Here is a 19,781-nt window from a genome sequence, read left to right as displayed (position 1 = left end):
TCTAAGAGAACATCAACTACCTCTAAGGTAGTCTGGCTCCTCTTAGTTAAAACCTAATACACGTTTCATTTATACTTGCACTGAATGTTTATTGAATACCTTTTGCATGTCGGGCATTCTACCCAGTGAAGACTTTAGCAGTGAGTGAAATGCCCACATGGAACTCATATCCCCATGAGACAAATTGTGCTGCTAAGAACATATGTGTACACAGATCTTTTTGGATGGGTGTATTGGGTTCCTTAGGATATACTCCCAGGAGAGGAATTGCAGGATCATAGGGTAGGTCCATTTCTAGCCTTCTGAGAGTTCTTGAGACTGTTCTCCACAGAGGTTGGGCCAATTTACATTCCTACCAGCAGTGCAGGAGGGTTCCTTTGACCCCACAACCATTCCGGCATTTACTGCTCTTACTTTTTCTGATGTATAACATTCTCATAGGAGTGAAGTGGTATCTTATCATTGTTGTCTTTATTTGCATTTTTCTGACAGAGACTTGGAGCATTTTTTCATGTGTTTCTTGGCCTTTTGGATCTCTTCTGTGGTGAATACTCTGTCCATGTCCTCTCGCCATTTTTGGATGGGGTCATTTGTTTTCTTGTGGGGTTGAGTTTGGCAGGCTCTTTATATATATTGGTTATTAGTCTCTTGTCTGATGTGTGGCATGTAAAGATCTTCTCTCATTCTGTGAGGGGTCTCTTGGTTTGGGTAGTGGATTCTTTTGCTGTGCAGAAGCTTCTTAATTTGATCTAGTCCCATAGGTTTATGCTTGCCTTAGTCTTCTTTGTAATTGGATTCGTTTCATTGAAGATGTCTTTAAAATTTATGTGGAAAAGAGTTCTGCCAATATTTTCCTCTAAATATCTGATAGTTTCTGGTCTAACATTCAAGTCATTGATACACTAGGAATTTACTTTTGTATTTGATGAAATATAGTGATTCAGTTTCATTCTTCTGCATGTATGAACCCTTTTTTCCAACACCATTTGTTGAAGAGACTCTGCTTTCCCCATTTAATAGTCTGGGCACCTTTGTCAAATATTAGATGTCCATAGGTGTGGGGACTTACTTCTCAGCTCTCACTTCTATTTCACTGGTCAGTGTGTCTATTCACGTTTCAGTACCAAGCAGTTTTGATGACAACGGCTCTACAGTACAATTTGAGATCTGAGAGTGTGATGCCTCCAGTTCTGTTCTTTCTTTTCAAGATTGTTTTGGCAATTCTAGGTCTTCTCTGGTTCCAGATAAACATTTATAGCATTTGTTCTATTCTCCTAAAAAATGTGGTTGGGATCTTGATGGGGATAGCATTAAATTTGTATATGGCTCTGGATCGTATATTCATTTTGATTATGTTAATTCTTGCAACTCATGACATGGGATATCTTTCCACTTCTTTGTGTCTTTTTCAATTTCCTTGAGTAGTGACTCATAATTTTCAGGATACAAGTCTTTCACTTCTTTGGTTGGGTTTATTCCTGGATATTTTATTGTTTTTTGTTTAGTAAAAGGAATTGATTTTTGGATTTCAGCTTCTTCAAACTTACTGTTTGCATAGAGGAATGCCACTGACTTTTGAATGTTAATTATGTAGCCTGACACCTTACTGTATTGGCTGATGATTTCCAAAAGCCTCTTGCTGGATTCCTTAGGTTTTTCTATGTATGCTATCATGTCACCTGCAAATAGGGGGAGTTTGACTTCTTCTCTTCCAGTCTGTATCCCTTTAATTCCTTGCTCCTGCCTGATTGCTATGGCAAGAACTTCCAACACTATGTTGAATAGTAATGGTGATAGTGGGCAGCCCTATCTAGTACCTGATCTGAGGGGAAATGCTTCCAGTTTTTCACCATTGAGTATGATATTGGCTGTAGGTTTGCTATATACAGACTCCACTATCTTCAGGAATTTTCCATCTATTCCCATTTTTTGTAGTGTTTTGATCATAAAGGGATGTTGTGTTTTGTCAAAGACTTTCTCTGCATCTGTTGATATGACCATATGGTTTTTGGTCTTGCTTTTATTGATGTGGTAGATCACGTTGATTGACTTATGTATATTAAATCAACCTGCATGCCTGGGATAAACCCCACATGGTCATGATGAACAATCTTTTTAATAGACTGCTGTATTGGTTGGCTAGAATTTTGTTCAATATTTTAGCATCTATATTTATCAGAGATATTGGTCTGTAGTTTTCTTTTTTGGTTGTTTCCCTGTCTGCTTTTGGTATCAGAGTGATGCTGGCTTCATAGAAGCTGGAAGGGATCATTCCATTGTCTTCAATCTTCTGGAAGACTTTTAAAAGTAGTGGTATTAGTTCTTCTTTGAAGGTTTTGTAGAATTCATTTGTAAAACCATCTGGTCCAAGACTTTAATTTTTGGGAAGATTTTTGATAACTATTTCAATTTTATTAGCTTTGATGGTCCTGTTCATGTTATCTAGTTTCTCTTTACTTAATTTTGGAAGTTCATAGGTATCTAGGAAATCATCCATTTCTTCCAGGTTATCTAGCTTGGTGGCATATAGTTGTTCTTCAAAGAAGTCTCACATAATATATTTAATTTCTGCGGTGTTATTGATTTCTGCCCTAACTTTAGTGATTTCTGTCTTTCTGGTTGCTTTAGGGTTCCCTTCTTCTTCTTCTTCTTCTTCTTCTTCTTCTTCTTCTTCTTCTTCTTCTTCTTCTTCTTCTTCTGCTGCCGCCGCCGCCGCCGCCGCCGCCGCCGCTGCTGCTGCTTCTGCTTCTCCTCCTCCTCCTCCTCCTCCTCCCCTCCTCCTCCTTCTCTCCCCCCTCCTCCTTCTTTTTCTATCAGGCTGTTTATTTGTGCTTTTTCTTGTTTCCTCATGTGTACTTGTATGGCTATGAACTTCCCTCTCAGTACTGCCTTAAATGTGTCCCAAATATTTTGATAGCTTGTGTCTTCATTGTCATTGAACTCTTGAAACATTTTGATTTCTTCCTTTATTTTCTGTTTGACCCAGTAGTTTTTAAGGAGTGTACTCTTGTTGAGCTTCCACATTTTGGGACTATTACTAATCCTTTGTTGATTGTTAAGTGTTAGTTTAATTCCACTGAGGTCTGAGAAGATGCTTGGGATGATTTCAATGCTCTTGAATTTGCTGAGCATGCTGTCTTTGTGGCCTAACATATGGTCTATCCTTGAGAATGACCCATGTGGACTTGAGTAGAATGTGTATTCCAGTTTCTTGGGATGAATGATTCTGAAAATGTCCAATAGTTCTAGTTTATCTATCTCCTCAGTTAGCTCCCTCATGTCTTTATTGATTTTCTGCTTGGATGATCTGTCAAATTGAGAGAGTGGGTTGTTGAAGTCCCCTACTATTACTGTGTTACTGTTAATATATTGTTGTAGCTCTTTCAGTAGATGTTTGATGTATTTAGATGTCTTCTCATTGGGTGCATAGATATTAATAATTGTTAAGTCCTCTTGATTGACTGATCCTCTGAGCATTAAGAAGTGTCCATCCCTATGTTTTTTAATTTTGTTGATTTTAAAGTCTATCGTGTCAGATATGAGAATAGCTGTTCCTGGGCCACTGGCTTCTATGATAATTTTCCACCCTTTCACTTTGAGTCTGCATTTGTCTTGTTGAGTTAGGTGGGTTTCCCGTAGACAGCATATTGTTGGGTTGTGTTTTCTGGTCCATCTTCCTACTCTGTGCCTTTTAATAGGTGAATTCAAGCCATTGACATTTATTGGTATCAAAGATTGGAGATATTGTAACGCCATTCTTGTAGAGTTTTAGAGTATTCTGATAGATGGCATATTTATGGTGGTTTGACTGTTTATAGGAGAACTTTCAGAACTTCCTTCAGGGAAGGCTTGGTGATAGTTGATTCTTTCAACTGTTGCTTGTCTAAGAAGGTTTTTATGCCTTCATCTAGTCCTAATGACAGTCTATCAGGAAACAGTAGTCTTGGTTGAAAGCCTTTCTCATTGAGTACTCAATAGACATTTTGCCATTTTCCTCTGGCCTGTAGTGTTTGTGTGGAGAAGTCTGCTGCTAATCTTACGGGTTTTCCTCTATAGGTGACTCTTTGTTTTTCTCTTGCAGCCTTCAGTATCCTTTCTTTATCCTTATTGCTTTCCATTCTAAATATGATATGCCTTGGTGTCTTTAAGACTGGATTAATTCTGTTTGGAACCCTCTGTGCTGCTTGAGCCTTTAAGTCTTTTATGTTGTCTAGACTAGAGAATTTCTCAGCTTTTATGTCCTGAAGAATGCTTTCTTCCCCTCACTTTCTTTCTTCCTCTGGTAAGCCAATAGTATGTATATTATTTCTTTTGAAGTCATCCCATAGGTCTCTGTTGTTGTTTTCAGTATCTCTTAATCTCTTTTTGAGATCTCTTACTTCTTTTTTACTAGTCTCTAATTCTTCCTCGATCTTGGAATAATTCTGTCTTGAGTCTCATTGATTCTATTCTCTCTCCCCTCTACTGTTTTCTGGAGTTCATCTATTTTGTTACCCTATTCTGATACTTTTTAGCTTTTTCAGCTAGTTGTGTTCTTAGCTTAGCTATTTCAGCTTTCAGCTCTCTAATAACCTTAAGATAATTAGTGCTTTCTTCCAGAGTCTCATTTGTTATTTCTGCATTTCTGATGACAATTCTTTCAAACTCTTTACTCACTCCTGTGATTATTTCCTTTACTAGTGTTTGGGTGTTGATCTCATTATTTTGTGCTTCAACTTTTGGGGGACTTTTAGCTGGACTCTTGTCCTGGTTCATTTCTCCAGTATTTCTTCTTTTTGGTTTAACCATTTTATATAGTATCTTATGAAGTCCCTCTCTCAGTACTTTACAAATTACTGATCACTCTTGCCTGGATTGACTTGTGCCTAAGGTAATTAAAGGGTTCACAGCTGTGGAAATTGACAGTTGTTTCAATATTATTTTAATCCCGGGGTTGGAGCACAGTGGTTTAAAATCTTCTTTTTCTTCCCTGTTGGCTTTGGGAGCCTGAGGGATTTTAAACTATAAGTAGGCTTTTTAGCTTAATCACTGACTCCAGACCAAGAGATAAAGCAGAGTGGGCCAGAGATAATCCAGTGGTTATGCAAAGAGACTCTCACAGCTCCACTGTTTGGCCACCAAGGTATAGATCTCCTGAGTTTTCTCGTTAGTTCTCTGTCCCCTGGTATCAGCTCAGGCCCACCCCCCACTCACCTTGCTCCAGATTCTGAGGGCAATATCATTGGAGACTCACAGTTGCATTTGGTGAGTCTTAGGGAATCCTCTCCTCTCTTCAGCCGTCTTTTTGTTGGTGAAACAGACTGGAGGTGGTGTCTCAACTGGTAAACTGCTAGACTGTTACCAGCCACTTAATCTCTCCCTAGGCTCCTCTCTGTTCATGAGCCAGATGTGTTTGCACTCACCAGTGATTTGGTGGGTTCCTGAAGTCGTTCTAGTCCTGTCTTGTTGTGGTCCCAGGTGTTCTCCTTTGGTATTCCTAGTTGACACGGGAGAGGAGAGGAGAGAAACACAGCTACTGCTGCTGCTCTGTAGCCCCCCAAATCTATACTTTTAAAGAAGATGAGAGACTCAGTGTCTACTTTGTTGTGATGTGTTTTTACTACACAAGTAATAGGCTCTACTAAACTTGTCAGAAGTTGTTATAAATCAATATGCGAGTGACTCCAGATACTGGGGAGTTCCAGTGCAGTTATTGGGATACTGTCTAAATCTTCCAAGATTGTTGTGGACTTTTGGCCCTTGAAGAACTTAAGTATTGCAGAAGTTTAGTGCTGTACGTACCAATTTTCTTTCTTCTTTAAAAAATATTTGTTTATTTATTCCCTTTTATTGCCCTTGTTGTAGTTGTTGTTATTGATGTCATTGTTGTTGGATAGGACAGAGAGAAACCGAGAGAGGAGGGGAAGACAAGGGGAGAGAAAGACAGACACCTGCAGACCTGCTTCACCGCTTGTGAAGCAACTCCCCTGCAGGTGGGGAGCTAGGGGCTCCAACCAGGAATGCTGGTCCTTGCACTATGCACCACGTACACTTAACCTGCTGCGCTACCGCCCCACTCCCCCACATTTCTTTCTAAGTGTCAATAAGTTTCTTTGGAATTGAAGCCACTATATATTTAGATGGTAATGTAAGATAAATCAGAGACCACAAATAATTAAATGGTAAAGAATGGATCTTAGTGGAAAATAAAGCAAAGAGTTCCTCCCTGGCAATTTATGTTATATCCTTGAGAGAGAAAAGGATTCTGGTGGAATTAGGTAGTAATTGAGCACCAAGAGACTGCATATTTCAATAAGGTTTTTAAAATACGCTATTTATTAAAGTTGTTGGTAGAACTGTCAAATATTTTCCCAGATGTTTTTCTTCATTAATGATGAATCAGAGGTTTATTCCCTGGTAAAAGGAAATGTCTGTTGTAGTTACCAATTTCATAAATTTAGCATCAGATAGAAACTTTTTAGTGAATACATAACACCAGGTATCTTATGATTAGAGTAAATGAATCTAAGGTATTTATGACTATTTTGTGTGTGATTTTTTTTTTTTTTCACTAGTTCCCTCTCCCTGTAGTTGTCACATACATACTGCAATGCAAAATCAGCCCATATCTGCATGAGGGTAGAAGAGGTTCTTAATTTTTATTAAATCAAGTTTATGATTGTTATTTTTGTTTTACACTTATATATATCATACAACCTTTAAAAGCATTTTTACTTACATTTTAAAATTCTTTTTATTTTTTATTTTTTGGTGCCTCCAGGGTTATCACTGGGGCTCAGTGCCTGCATTATGAATCCACTGTTCCTGGAGGCTATTTTTTTCCTTTTTGTTGATCTTGTTTATCATTATTGTTGTTAATTGTTGTTGTTGCTGGATAAGACAGAGAGAAATAGAGAGAGGAGGGGAAGACAGAGGGGGAGTGAAAGATAGACACCTGCAGACCTGCTTCACCACTTGTGATGTGCGCACACCCCTACAGGTGGGGAACCGGGGGCTTGAACCAGGATCCTTACACCGTCCTTGCTCTTTGTGCCTTGTATGCTTAACCCGAGCTACCTCCCAGCCCCTACATTGTAAAACTCTTACAGCAACTTAATGAATGTGGCAAAATAGCTATAACCTTACATTAGAGCTGAGTCAGCTTTGCTTCTGAGATGATAAATGCCTCAGTTAAAATCGGGTCACTAAATAGTGAGAGGACTAAGACTGGTCTTGGAGTTTTCTCCTTTGACCTATGGACACTCTTGACTTACTGCCACCCACAAGAATAGATTGTAGAGGAGTAGGAACATTCACTTGGTATGAGAATTTTGTTTATCCTCAGTGAATCTGATACTTTGGAGAAGATGGGGAAAAGCAGATGAGGTAGTTCTGAAATTGGGAGCTTATCCAGGATGCAGATAAGTGCCATCTTGCAGTGTCTGGAAGTGTGATAAAGGATTTCGTCCTCACCCTTACCTCTTGCACATGTAGATAAATATGTTTTGTACGAGATTTAGAGCGCAGGCTGGTTAGAGCTTTAAGGGCTGCAGTCACCAGAGTAACATGTTTCCAATTTGCTTTTTTTCTCCCTCTAAGCTCCGACTACTTTCCTGCTCTTCAGCCAAAAGAGCGCCATCAACCGCATGGTGATTGATGAGCAGCAGAGCCCTGACATCATCCTTCCTATCCACAGCCTTCGGAATGTCCGTGCCATTGACTATGACCCACTGGACAAGCAGCTCTACTGGATTGACTCCCGGCAAAACTTGATCCGCAAAGCACAAGAAGATGGCAGTCAGGTAATTTCGAGGCTTAGTTCCAGACCCATTTATTTTGCCCAGAAACTGAATTTCTGGACCTCAGAAACTTTTTTTTTCCTCCTAGACACCTTTGTGTTAACAATTGTTTGATAATGTGCTTGTAATAAAAATTATATAAGGGTTACTTTTTAATTAGAATCATTGTCTTTTCTGTCATACGCATCAATACAGGGTTCATTTGTTCCTATTTGTGATTCAGTGTGATTGATTTATTAACATGAGGGAGAGAGAGAACACCAAAACATCACTTTGGCACAAGGGATGCCAGGGATCGAACTGGGAGTCTTATGCTTTCAAGTTCAGTGCCCTGCTCACTGTGCCACCTTCAAGACTCTGGTACAGATTTGTTTGTTCATTTTGTTATTGTTGCAGTTGTATTTATATAGCAGACTGAAAGCTTTGAAGTGAGATAGACCTTTGACCTGCTCTGGCTTTAGCTCTCCTAGGATTATTAACTGTTGCAGGAAGAACTTGCAAAGCACACTACCTTCTACATAGTTAGTGACTCAATAAATAATAGTTACATTACTAGCTAACTCTTACTTTAAAGGGTCAAAGGATAGAAAATATACATAATTCTAGTAAAATTAAAAGTATTTTGGATATGTAATCACTAATTAGTAATGCTTTTTCTTTGGGGCAAAAATATAATTTGGTGTTGTGGGATGAGAATGGAAATATTATCACCAAATCTTAGCTTTGCTTACATACCTAGATGAAAATTTACATACCACTACCACCTTTTTTGTTTTCTTTCCATGATTAAGCAGTCTTAGATTGGGACTATTTTAAGGAATTATTTGTCATCTTTATAGCAGTCATGTTAATAAGTTAGATATTTGAATGTATTAAAACTGTAGAGAGATTAAGACTGGGTGGTGGTGCACCTGTTTGAGAACAAATGCTCCAGTCTACAAGGACCTGGGTTCAGGCCCCCAGTCTCCACCTACAGAGGGCAAGTTTTGCAAGTGGTGATGCAGTGCTGCAGGTGTCTCTCTGTCTCCCACTCTATCTCCCTTATCTCTCTTAGCTCCTCCTTGATTTCTCACTATCTCTATCCCATAAATAAATAAAATATTTTAAAAGTAAACAGTATATAGATGTATAACCATATGAAATATGATATTTTAAAATGTAGGGAGAGTAAATTACTATTTACTATGACTAGTTGCACAAAAAGAATAGGTGATGATATATCAATATTTAGGACTTGTAGGGAATCACTTAGGGGTATGATGACATAGGTGTATAGTAGGTGTACCTTACCCTGTGGGGGTCAGAACAAAGCTAATTGCTAATAAGTAAGAATTAGCAGGGAGTCGGGTGGTAGCGCAGCGAGTTAGGCACATGTGGTGCAAAGAGCAAGGACCACGGTTCGAGCCCCCGGCTCCCCACCTGTAGGGAAGGTCACTTCGCAAGCAGTAAAGCAGGTCTACAGGCATCTTATCTTTCTCTCCCCTCTCTCTATCCTCCCCTCCTCTCTCCATTTCTATCTGTCCTATCTAACAACGACACCACATCAATAACAACTACAATTAAACAAGGGCAACAAAAGAGAATAAATAAATAATACATAAAAAAAAATGTTTAAAAAAAGAAAAAAAAGAATTAGCCTTGGAATTATGTAGCCAAAGGCACAGAAAATAAATGTGATAATCTCATTAAAGAATAAATTAATCCAGAGATCCGGGGCAAATAAAACAATTTCTTCTGGTAGAACAGGTGAACAAAGCCTCTCTGTTTGGTTGGCATTGTAAATGTAATTTTTGTGTGTGGATTTGAAGATTAAAATGATTGATAGATTTGGTTTGTAGCTGTTGTCTTTAGAGCAAAGGTTCTTAATATCAGCACTGTTGACTTTGAACTGCATAATTCTTTATAGAGGGCTGGACCACAGATTAGAATTTTAACAGCACTCTTTGCCTCTACTGATCAGATGTGACAATCAAGAATTGCCAAATGACAAATGTAAAATTGCCCTTGGCACTTTGTCCTGACATATTTCTAGGGTGTTGTTCTAGGCACAAATGTGTTCATTTTTTAAATTTATTTTTAAATATTTTTAAAATTTTATTTATTTTCCCTTTTGTTGCCATTGTTGTTGTTATTGATGTTGTCGTTGGATAAGACAGAGAGAAATGGAGAGAGGAGGGGAAGACAGAGAGGGAGAGAGAAAGACACCTGCAGACCTGCTTCACCGCCTGTGAAGTGACTCCCCTACAGGTGGGGAGCCGGGGGCTCAAACCAGGATCTTTCTGCTGGTCCTTGAGCTTTGCACCACGTGTGCTTACCCCGCTGCACTACCGCCAGACTCCCAAATGTGTTCATTTTAAAGAAGACAGTTGCCCCTGTCTTGTTCCCATCTCTGATCGGTATACTCTCTGGTTCTTAGAGCACCTGTTATGGTGTCCAGTCTCTGGCTTCAAGTCACAATAGCACTGGGAACAGTGGGAACAAATAAAATGCATATTGACAAAGAAGCACATTGCTTTCTTTTTAAGAGAAATAGGTTGACTATAAATACTCCTTCAGGACTTAAAAGAATTCCTTCTCAGGTGTTCATGTGATGGCATAAGCATACTATATGCTTTGTGACTGACTGCCTCAGGGTTCCCTGGAATCTTATTTTCTAGTGTGTGTCTCTTTCTTTCCCTAGGGCTTTACTGTTGTTATGAGCTCAGTTCCAAATCAGAACTCAGATTTACAGCCGTATGATCTCAGCATTGATATTTACAGCCGCTACATCTACTGGACTTGTGAGGCCACCAATGTCATTAATGTAACAAGATTAGATGGAAAACCAGTTGGAGTGGTGCTGAAAGGAGAGCAAGACAGACCTCGGGCCATTGTGGTAAACCCAGAGAAAGGGTATGTCATCACTGTGGTGTTGGGAAAAAGTTTTGATATATGAGACCCTAATCAGCTTCCCTTGTCTGCCTTTAAGTATCTTGTGCTTAAGGGAAAAGTTGGATTCTCTGTCTGCATGCCCCTCCTTTTTTTTTTTTTTAAATAATATCTTTGTATATATGCTCTCTAAATTTACTGTCTAGAGTATCTTCCTTACTCACTTTTTCTTAGTTCCAAATTCTGCACAGGCTTCTAAGACCATTTGATCGGCCATGTACGTTACAATGTTTACAACTCGATTTACACCTATTCTGTCCCCCCCCCCACCCCCTACCCCCAGCCAGATACAATTTCCCTTCTCTCCCCTGAATACCTAGCACTCTATACTTATTCCTGCCTACTTAATCTTAGGCCTTTCTGGTTCACCTGATACTTGACTCTTCTTTTTTTCTTTTTTTCCCCAGTCTTACATATTTCTGTTCAGGCTTTGATTTTTTTTTTTTTTTTTGCCTCCAAGGTTATTGCTGGGGCTTGGTGCCTGCACTATGAATCCACTGCTCCTGGAGGCTATTTTTTCCCTTTTTTTTTAATTTAATTTAATTTTTTTATTTCTTTATTGGGGAATTAATGTTTTACAGTCAACAGTAAATACAGTAGTTTGTACATGCATAACATTCCCCAGTTTCCCATATAACAATACAACCTCCACTAGGTCCTCTGTCATCCTTCTTGGACCTGTATTATCCCCACCCACCCACCCCCACTCCAGAGTCATTTACTTTGGTGCGATACGCCAATTCCATTTCAGGTTCTACTTGTTTTTTTTTTTTTTTTTTTTTTTTCTGATCTTGTTTTTCAACTTCTGCCTGAAAGTGAGATCATCCCATATTCATCCATCTGTTTCTGACTTATTTCACTTAACATGAATTTTTCCCTTTTTATTGCTAATGTTGTTTATCGTTGTTGTTGTTATTATCATTGTTGTCATTGTTGTTAGGACAGAGAAATCGAGAGAGGACAGGAAGACAGAGAGGAGAGGAGGAAAGACACCTGCAGACCTGCTTCACCGCTTGTGAAGCGACCCCTCTGCAGGTGGGGAGCTGGAAGCTTGAATTGGGGTCCTTACCCCTGTCCTTGCGCTTTGTGCCATTTGCTCTTTGCCCCATGTGTACTTAACCCACTGCGCTACCACCCGACCCCCAAGGGCTTTGATTTCTTATGAGAACAAATGTGTCATTTTTGATTTGGTATAGATAGGTATTTGCATGTAATAACTAGAATTTAATTGCATATAAATGAATGATGAGAAATTCAGCCGGGCAAATGTCTTATTTCAAGAGTTACTCTAGCAGTTAAATATAAGAAATAATTCATAAGTGCATTTATACTAGTATGAAATAAACAAAATTGAAAGTTAAAAATGTTATTTTAAAAGCTCTGGTTACTGCTTTCTTGTTAAACTTACTTTATCATATTCTAAAAAAGGCTTTTATCTAAAGCTTTGCTTTATTAATCTATGGAAGTTAGCTTTCCTTAAGAATGCTGTGTAACTTTTGTTACTGTTAGTGAAGTAGCACGTGTATCCCATGACCTCTTATTAAAAAGATGTTCTAAGATATTTAAAAAATAAGATTTAGAATATTATTCTGCTTTTTATCTTAATACAAATAAGCTCAGCTTGTATATATTTTCCATAATTAGGATATATTTATTGTTTCCACCGTTCTCCTTAGGTATATGTATTTTACCAATCTTCAGGAAAGGTCTCCTAAAATTGAACGGGCTGCTTTGGATGGAACAGAACGAGAGGTTCTGTTTTTCACTGGCTTAAGTAAACCAATTGCGCTAGCCCTTGATAGCAGACTGGGTAAACTCTTCTGGGCTGATTCAGATCTCCGACGAATTGAAAGCAGTGACCTTTCAGGTAACAGGAAATGAGTTTCTTTATTTTAATGTGAACTATTGAGATGACCCATCAATAGCATTCAATTTTTTTTGTTTGTTGTATAATTTTTTTACTTGTTTCTGTACATTTATGTTCTCTGAAAATAGCAATAGTTGGTTAGGAAGACTTTTTTCCACAGCCACCAATATGACTTCTCTCTGTTACCTAACAACTTGTCATTTTCCTTGATTTGGGCTCTGTAAATAATATATTTCTAATAGACCTAATTTTCCTTTCCAAATTCTTCTGCTCTGGCTTATATTCTCATCCTCTCTAGCCTGAATTTATGTCTATGATTGATTGGTGTCCTACCTGCTGATTCCCACCACCATCATGAAAGTTTATACTCTATTCCTTAATTAATCTTCTGAAACAAGATTTCTAATCATGTCACTGCCATTTAAAAAAAAAAAAAGAAAAATTCTTAGTTCTCATAACTTGAAGAAAAGTCTAGTTGTGCATTTAGGTTGTTGTCTTTCATTAGCTAGTCATCAACCTCAGGTGATATCTGCATCCTGATTTGAACCAGATTAAGTACTAAGTTTGTCTTCAGATGTACTTCACTTCCTCAGATGCCTGCAGCCCTATATCTACAGTTAAATCTACCCCTAATTTCTGATGTCCCAGTGCTCTTAACACCTTCACTAGTGGTCAAGAGAATGAAATTAAAATAACATACTATTTATGTCTCTGAGTGGGAAGCATTATGTTCAAGTTGATTATACCCAACCTTAGCCAGAATGATAAAAATAGCAGGAGACTCTCATGCTTTGGTAAAGTGGAAATTAATAGGTCTTTGTTACAGGCAATTTGCCAGTAAATGTACCTTTTAGATAATTATCACATAGAGTTACTGATCGAATTTGTACAAGAATATCTTCTACACATTATTTTATAATTTGTTGCAGATTTTTTTTTTAAGTGTATCAAGTGGGACCAGGGAGGCAGCTCAGTGGTATTGAGCATAGTCCATAACTATGGATCATTCTCCGGTATTGCATTTAAAAAACAGTTGTTTTGGGGGGAGTCGGGTTAAGCGCAGGTGGTGCAAAGGCAAGGACCGGCATAAGGATCCCAGTCCAAACCCCTGGCTCCTCACCTGCAGGGGAGTTGCTTCACAGGCGGTGAAGCAGGTCTGCGGGTTTCTATCTTTCTCTACCCCTCTCTGTTTTCCCCTCCTCTCTTTATTTCTCTCTGTCCTATCCAACAACAAGGATATCAATAACAACAACAATAATTACTACAACAATAAAACAACAAGGGCAGCAAAAGGGAATAAATAAATGTTTTTTAAAAAACAGTCATTTTTTAAGTTCATCAGTTGTATGGGATGTTGTTGGCTTCACTGAGCGTAGACATTTTTCTCTAGTATCCTGTTGATATATTATTTTTCCTGTATTTTCGGGCATATATATTTATAAGGTTTTTTTTTTTTTTTTTTGCTCTTCTGTTTGTTTTTATGGGTTCATGCCTAATTCTATTTAACTGCCACTTTAGCACATACGTAGGAGGGAGTATAGCTAAGCGTGTGTCTACCCCATGGATCTCAAAGGACTTAGATAATAAATGCTTTCTCATCTAGAATAACTCTCCACTTTGCTCCATCTGTTAAAAATTGTGTATGCCCCCCTTTCTGGAATTTTCCCTAAGTATAAGCTAAAGTTTTTCTTTCATAGCACTCACTACTTAACTGAAAATTTTTTTTCTTGATACGTAAGTTTTTTTTTCTTTTCTTTTTTGAATGAGGGAGAAACTGTGAGGATTGTCGGATACAAATTCTGCCCACTGTATAAAAGAACTTTTTATAGTTTAGTAATGAAACAGATCACCTCTCCAGAGTCTGGATGGCTCTGTGTATGGGTTTTGTAGCAGACCTCTTACCTGGAGGTGGAGCTTCACCCAGCTACCCTCTGGAGCAGCCATTTTCTTGGGTTCTGAGGAGCCAGGTGGGAGGGGTGGAGTTCTTCTCAGCTGCCTCCAGTGGCTTGTAGGAGACTGAGAGCACCCAGCTCTGGGCTCACCACCGCTGCCACATCTCGAGAAGTTTCATTTTCAGTCCTTACATATGTTAGAGCTTTTCATCAAATATAGCTTGAAAAATAGTTTGTTTTGAAAAGGAATATTTGAAAATTCTTCTAACCTCTTTGGTATGAACTAGAGTATTTAGTTTTGATTGTAATTGGTTTTCAACTGTGTCTATTTTCCGGTAGGTATACATCTTTTCTTCTTGGTTTTTGAAGCTCTGTGCCAAAAAGCTTTTTGTACTTGCTCTTTTGTACTGTTAGAACCTAACTATTATTCAGTAGCAAATACTGAGTTGACCTGCATTTTTCTGAATGTTTTCCTTTCCAAGGTGCCAACCGTATAGTCCTGGAAGACTCCAATATCTTGCAGCCTGTGGGGCTGACTGTGTTTGAAAATTGGCTATATTGGATTGACAAGCAACAGCAGATGATTGAAAAAATTGACATGACCGGTCGAGAGGGTAGAACCAAAGTCCAGGCTCGAATTTCCCAGCTTAGTGACATTCATGCAGTAAAGGAGCTGAACCTTCAGGAATACAGTAAGCACTGGTGGGGGATGCTGGTTGCAGCGTCCAGTTCTTTTGTCAGTACTGAAATAAGACTGAGATGCTTTTTGTGCTTGCTTGCTTGTTTGCTTATTTATTTTTTATTTATTTAGCTTCCAGGGTTATCAGTGGGGCTCAGTGCCAGCAGTACAAATCCACTATTCCCAGCAGCCATTGCTTTTCCTTTTTAAATTTTTTTCATTTTTATTAGATAGGCCCAAGGGTAATTGAGAGGAGATGGGGCGATAGGGTGAGAGACACCTGCTGCACTGCTTCAGCACTCACAAAGCTTCCCTCCTGCAGGTGGGGAGCAGTGACTCAAACTTGGGTCCTCGTGCATAACGTGTGCTCAACCTGGTGGACCACCTCCTGACCCTTCTTTGTGCTTCTTAACCTCATTAGCTTCTGCACTTTTCATCTACAATTTCTTTTTTAAAACACTTTTTATGATTTTTAAAAAATGTTTATTTCCTTTTGTTGCCCTTGTTTTGTTATTGTAGTTGTTGTTGGATAGGACAGAGAGAAATAGAGAGAGGAGGGGAAGACAGAGGGGGGAGAGAAAGACAAATACCTGCAGACCTGCTTCACTGATTGTGAAGTGACTCCTCTGCAGGTGGGGAGCTGGGGCCTCGAACCGGGTTCTTTACACAGGTCCTTGTGCTTTGCTCCATGTGCACTTAACCCGCTGCGCTACTGCCCAACTCCTACTTTTTATGATTTTTAACTTATATCAAATTCATCTGGGAACTATTGCAAATTAAACATCTTTTCCCCATTGAAGGAGTGAGGTTCATTTTTGAGAAATTTCCCAGGTATGACAAAGAGTTGGCTTATCATGCTTTATTTTCTTGTCTTCAGCTCACCTTCCCCACCCTAAATGTTTGACAATCTTTAGGAAAATGAGATTACTTTTTTTTTCCCCTCCAAGGTTATTGATGTGACTTGGTGCCTGCACCATGAATCCACTGCTTCTGGAGACCATTTATTCCTATTTTTGTTGCCTTTGTTGCCATTATTGTTATTGTTGCCATTGCTGTTGTTGTTGTTGGATAGGACAGAGAGAAATTGAGAGAGGAGGGGAAACAGAGAAGGGGAGAGAAAGACACCTACAGATCTGCTTCACCACTTGTAAGGTGACCCCCCAGCAGGTGGGGAGCCGGGTGCTTGAACCAGGATCCTAATGCTGGTGCTTGCACTTTGCGCCACGTGCACTTAACCCGCTGGTTTCCGCTCCCCCCTTTTCTTTTCAACAAAAGTCTTATTGAATGAAAACACTGAGGAATACACCTTAAATATAGGAGGTGTTTTCTAATGTAGTAGCTGGTCTGTTTTGGGACACCTGTATTTATAACTTAACTGTTTCTTTATAAGTAACTGGCTTTCTCAATCTCATCAGCGCACACTCAGGACTGCTGTGTAGCTTAAAGTCTAGTCATAAGTGGGTGCCCACAGAAGACACTGCTATTGTGCTATTACTTTTTACATAAGCTAAATAGAAAAATCAGTGGTTTTATTAAATACAACTTGCTGGACAGACTTTGAAAGATTGTCTGACCTGTGCATTTATTGAACACAAATGTGTGAAATTAAACATTCATAATACCTAAAGTTGCTTTTGTAAGTGAACAAGCAAAAGATTTTGATTGTCTCTGCATGGTGAATTATGAAAACTTTATGCTTTTTTTTACCTAGCACATTTTTAGTTTTGTAAGTGGATTTCTCATTAAAATATACTTGAGTATAAATCATATCTTTTAGAAAGGTAGAATTTCTGTGTTAAACCTTTGAGAGCTTGTTTAGAGGTTCTAGCAGGGGAGCTCAGCTACTCGTATACCCTCGACCGAAGACTGGTCCATCTCTATTCGGGGAAGGACGTCCTCTTCCACCGTGCACGCAGCTTTGGGAGGGACACACATGGAGCGGTGAGGGAGGAAGGGAACACCCACCTAGCCAGCCGGATCAGCCGAATCAACCCTGGCTATCAGTGGGGTGACAGAAGTTGCAGCCAGATCACCCTCACAGCTGTGTTAAACCTTTGAGTTGAGAAGTTTTCATATTATAAATAGGATAATATCCAGGCCTTACTCTTCACAATTTTTTAAGTTTCATAACTTTTCTTATTCCCAAATAAATAACTTGACCCATATAATTGCCTACTTAAAATATCTTTAAATACTTCATCTTATGTATGTAAAAACAATGGTCTGATCAAAATTAGGTTTTTCAATTGTTCTTTTTTCTATAGATTGATTGTATAGGAATTATCAGTTAGATATAAAGACTAAAATCATTTTCTCTAGTAGTCAATAATTCGTTTGAATGGACTCTATATTTTCTTCTAATTTTTTTTGTAGGACAACATCCATGTGCTCAGGATAATGGTGGCTGTTCACATATTTGTCTTGTAAAAGGAGATGGTACTACAAGGTGCTCTTGCCCTATGCACTTAGTTCTGCTTCAAGATGAGTTATCATGTGGCGGTAAATATCTTAACATTCTCTTGTGTAGAGCTAAGTGCCAGTTAACATGCTCCGTAACTTCATCTTATATTTGTTTGGCAGTGAAATTGCTTTTTTTCCTAATTTGATTTTTTTTTTTTTATGTTCTATTCTTTTGCGCTAAACAAGGCCTTTCAATTATGTGAAGAGTGAATTAATTCATCGTGGTAGGGGTGGTAACCTGACCCTGGGTCTAATGAGGGGGGGATGCCTTTATTGAGGGACACTCATCTGTGAACGAGTTCCTAATAGCAAGTAGACTTTTCCACCCCAGATGGTAATAAGGTGAATTAATTCAACGTCTTCTAAGTTCATCCATTGAATTTGATGTAGATTGTCAGATGATGTATCCTGTTGAAAGTGTAACTAGTGAAAAGAATATAATCTTGTTTAAATCCATCAAAAGCTCATTGTTGCTTTCCCGGGTTTATTTTTATTATTATTTATTTATTTATTTTGGCTTTAAAAATGAATGTGACTTTCATGGTAATCAGAAATATTCTTCTTTGATATTATGTAAAATTCAACAAGTAGTAATTTTTTAGAATTTAATTACAGTGTGAAACTTGATTTTGTATCAGTTACTTCCCAAAGAACCAGTGCATGATCTTAGATAAAACATAGATAAAAAGTATAATTGAAGCACAAAATAGAAGAATGCATAGCAAAGTAATGGACTGTGAGTAGTCTTTTTAAAAAATTTTTTTTAACCAGAGCACTAGCTCAGCTCTGGCTTGTTAGTGGTGCAGGGGATTGAACCTGGGTCTTTGGAGCTTCAGGCATGAGAGTCTCTTTGCATAACCATTATGCTATCTGGAATGTTTATAAGTAAACATTTGTAATAACGTAGTGAAATTGGTTCTGTATCTCCCCTAGGAGCAAATTGGCATATTAATTTGTTAAAGCACAGTATGGTAGAATTCAACACCATAAAAATATACATTCCCTCAATTCAGGAACCTCACTGTTGGGGATTATTCTAAATTCATGCAACTAAAGGTAATAGACTGCCAACTAGAATGACAGTCAGACCCTCTAGGGCCAGGTGGTGGCACACCTGCAAGAGCACATGTGCTACAATGCATTGGGATCTGGGTTCAAGCCCCCACCTGTGACGGGGGCTTCACAAGTAGTGAAGCGGTGCTGCAGGTATCTCTTTATCTCTCATTTTCTCTGTCTCTGTCTAAAATAAATAAAAAGCAAAAATATCTATAATTTCTTTTTTCTTATTTATTTAATTTATTTTTTGACATTTTTATTTATTTATTATTGGTTAGAGATAGAAAAATTGAGAAGGGAAGGGTAGATAGAAAGGGAGAAAAAAAGACACCCATAGCGATGCTTCAGCACTTGTGAAACCTACCCTCTGCAGATGGGGCCCAGGGGCTGGAACCTAGGACCTTAAACAGTGTAATGTGTGTACCTAACCAGGCCCCTAAATATCGAATTTCTGGTGACAGAAAAGGTATTATGTAAAGTAGCTGAATTTATCTAACTACTGAATATTACGATCATAAGCTTATGTGAAACTATCTAAATTGGGCTCAAGTGGAGAAAACAATGTTTTCTACTATAGTCACAATGAATATTCCTTGCTTATAACTTTAAGCCTTTTTTTAAGTTTTTCTTTTTTTCCTTTTTTTTATTTATTTAAGAAAGAAGATATTAACAAAACCATAGGATAGGAGGCTTAAAACGCCACACAATTCCCACCACCTGACCTGCATATCCCATCCCCTCCCCTGATAGCTTTCCCATTCTCTATCCCTCTGGGAGCATGGACACAGGGTCATTGTGGGTTGCAGAAGGTGGGAGGTCTGGCTTCTGTAATTTCTTCCCTGCTGAACATGGGCGTTGACTGGCCGATCCATACTCCCAGTCTGCCTCTCTCTTTCCCTAGTAGGGTGGGGCTCTGGGGAAGCAGGGCTCCAGGACACATTGGTGGGGTCATCAGTCCAAGAAAGTCTGCTCAGCGTCATGTGGCATCTGGAACCTGGTGGCTGAAAAGAGAGTTAACATTCAAAGCCAAACAAATTGTTGAACAATCATGGACCTAAAGGTTGGAATAGTGCAGATGAAGTGTTGGGGGTACTCACTTCAGACTATATATTTTGTCCTGG

General features: G+C 38.7%; 1 protein-coding gene across 1 annotated transcript in view; it reads left to right on the top strand.

The window, feature by feature from the left end:
* Positions 1 to 19,781, top strand: part of LRP6 (LDL receptor related protein 6) — a 143,099-nt gene that overhangs the window by 105,985 nt on the left and 17,333 nt on the right. The window contains exons 13-17 of the mRNA XM_060194397.1: positions 7,579 to 7,781; positions 10,459 to 10,670; positions 12,383 to 12,573; positions 14,948 to 15,157; positions 17,518 to 17,643. Of these exons, the coding sequence (XP_060050380.1) occupies positions 7,579 to 7,781; positions 10,459 to 10,670; positions 12,383 to 12,573; positions 14,948 to 15,157; positions 17,518 to 17,643 (942 nt within the window). The remainder of the gene's footprint in view (positions 1 to 7,578; positions 7,782 to 10,458; positions 10,671 to 12,382; positions 12,574 to 14,947; positions 15,158 to 17,517; positions 17,644 to 19,781) is intronic.

The sequence above is a fragment of the Erinaceus europaeus genome, chromosome 7, assembly GCF_950295315.1.
Source record: "Erinaceus europaeus chromosome 7, mEriEur2.1, whole genome shotgun sequence".
NCBI classification, from domain to species: domain Eukaryota; kingdom Metazoa; phylum Chordata; class Mammalia; order Eulipotyphla; family Erinaceidae; genus Erinaceus; species Erinaceus europaeus.
The sequence above is the reverse complement of the archived record's forward strand: the minus strand, read 5'-3'. Positions and strand labels throughout refer to the sequence as shown.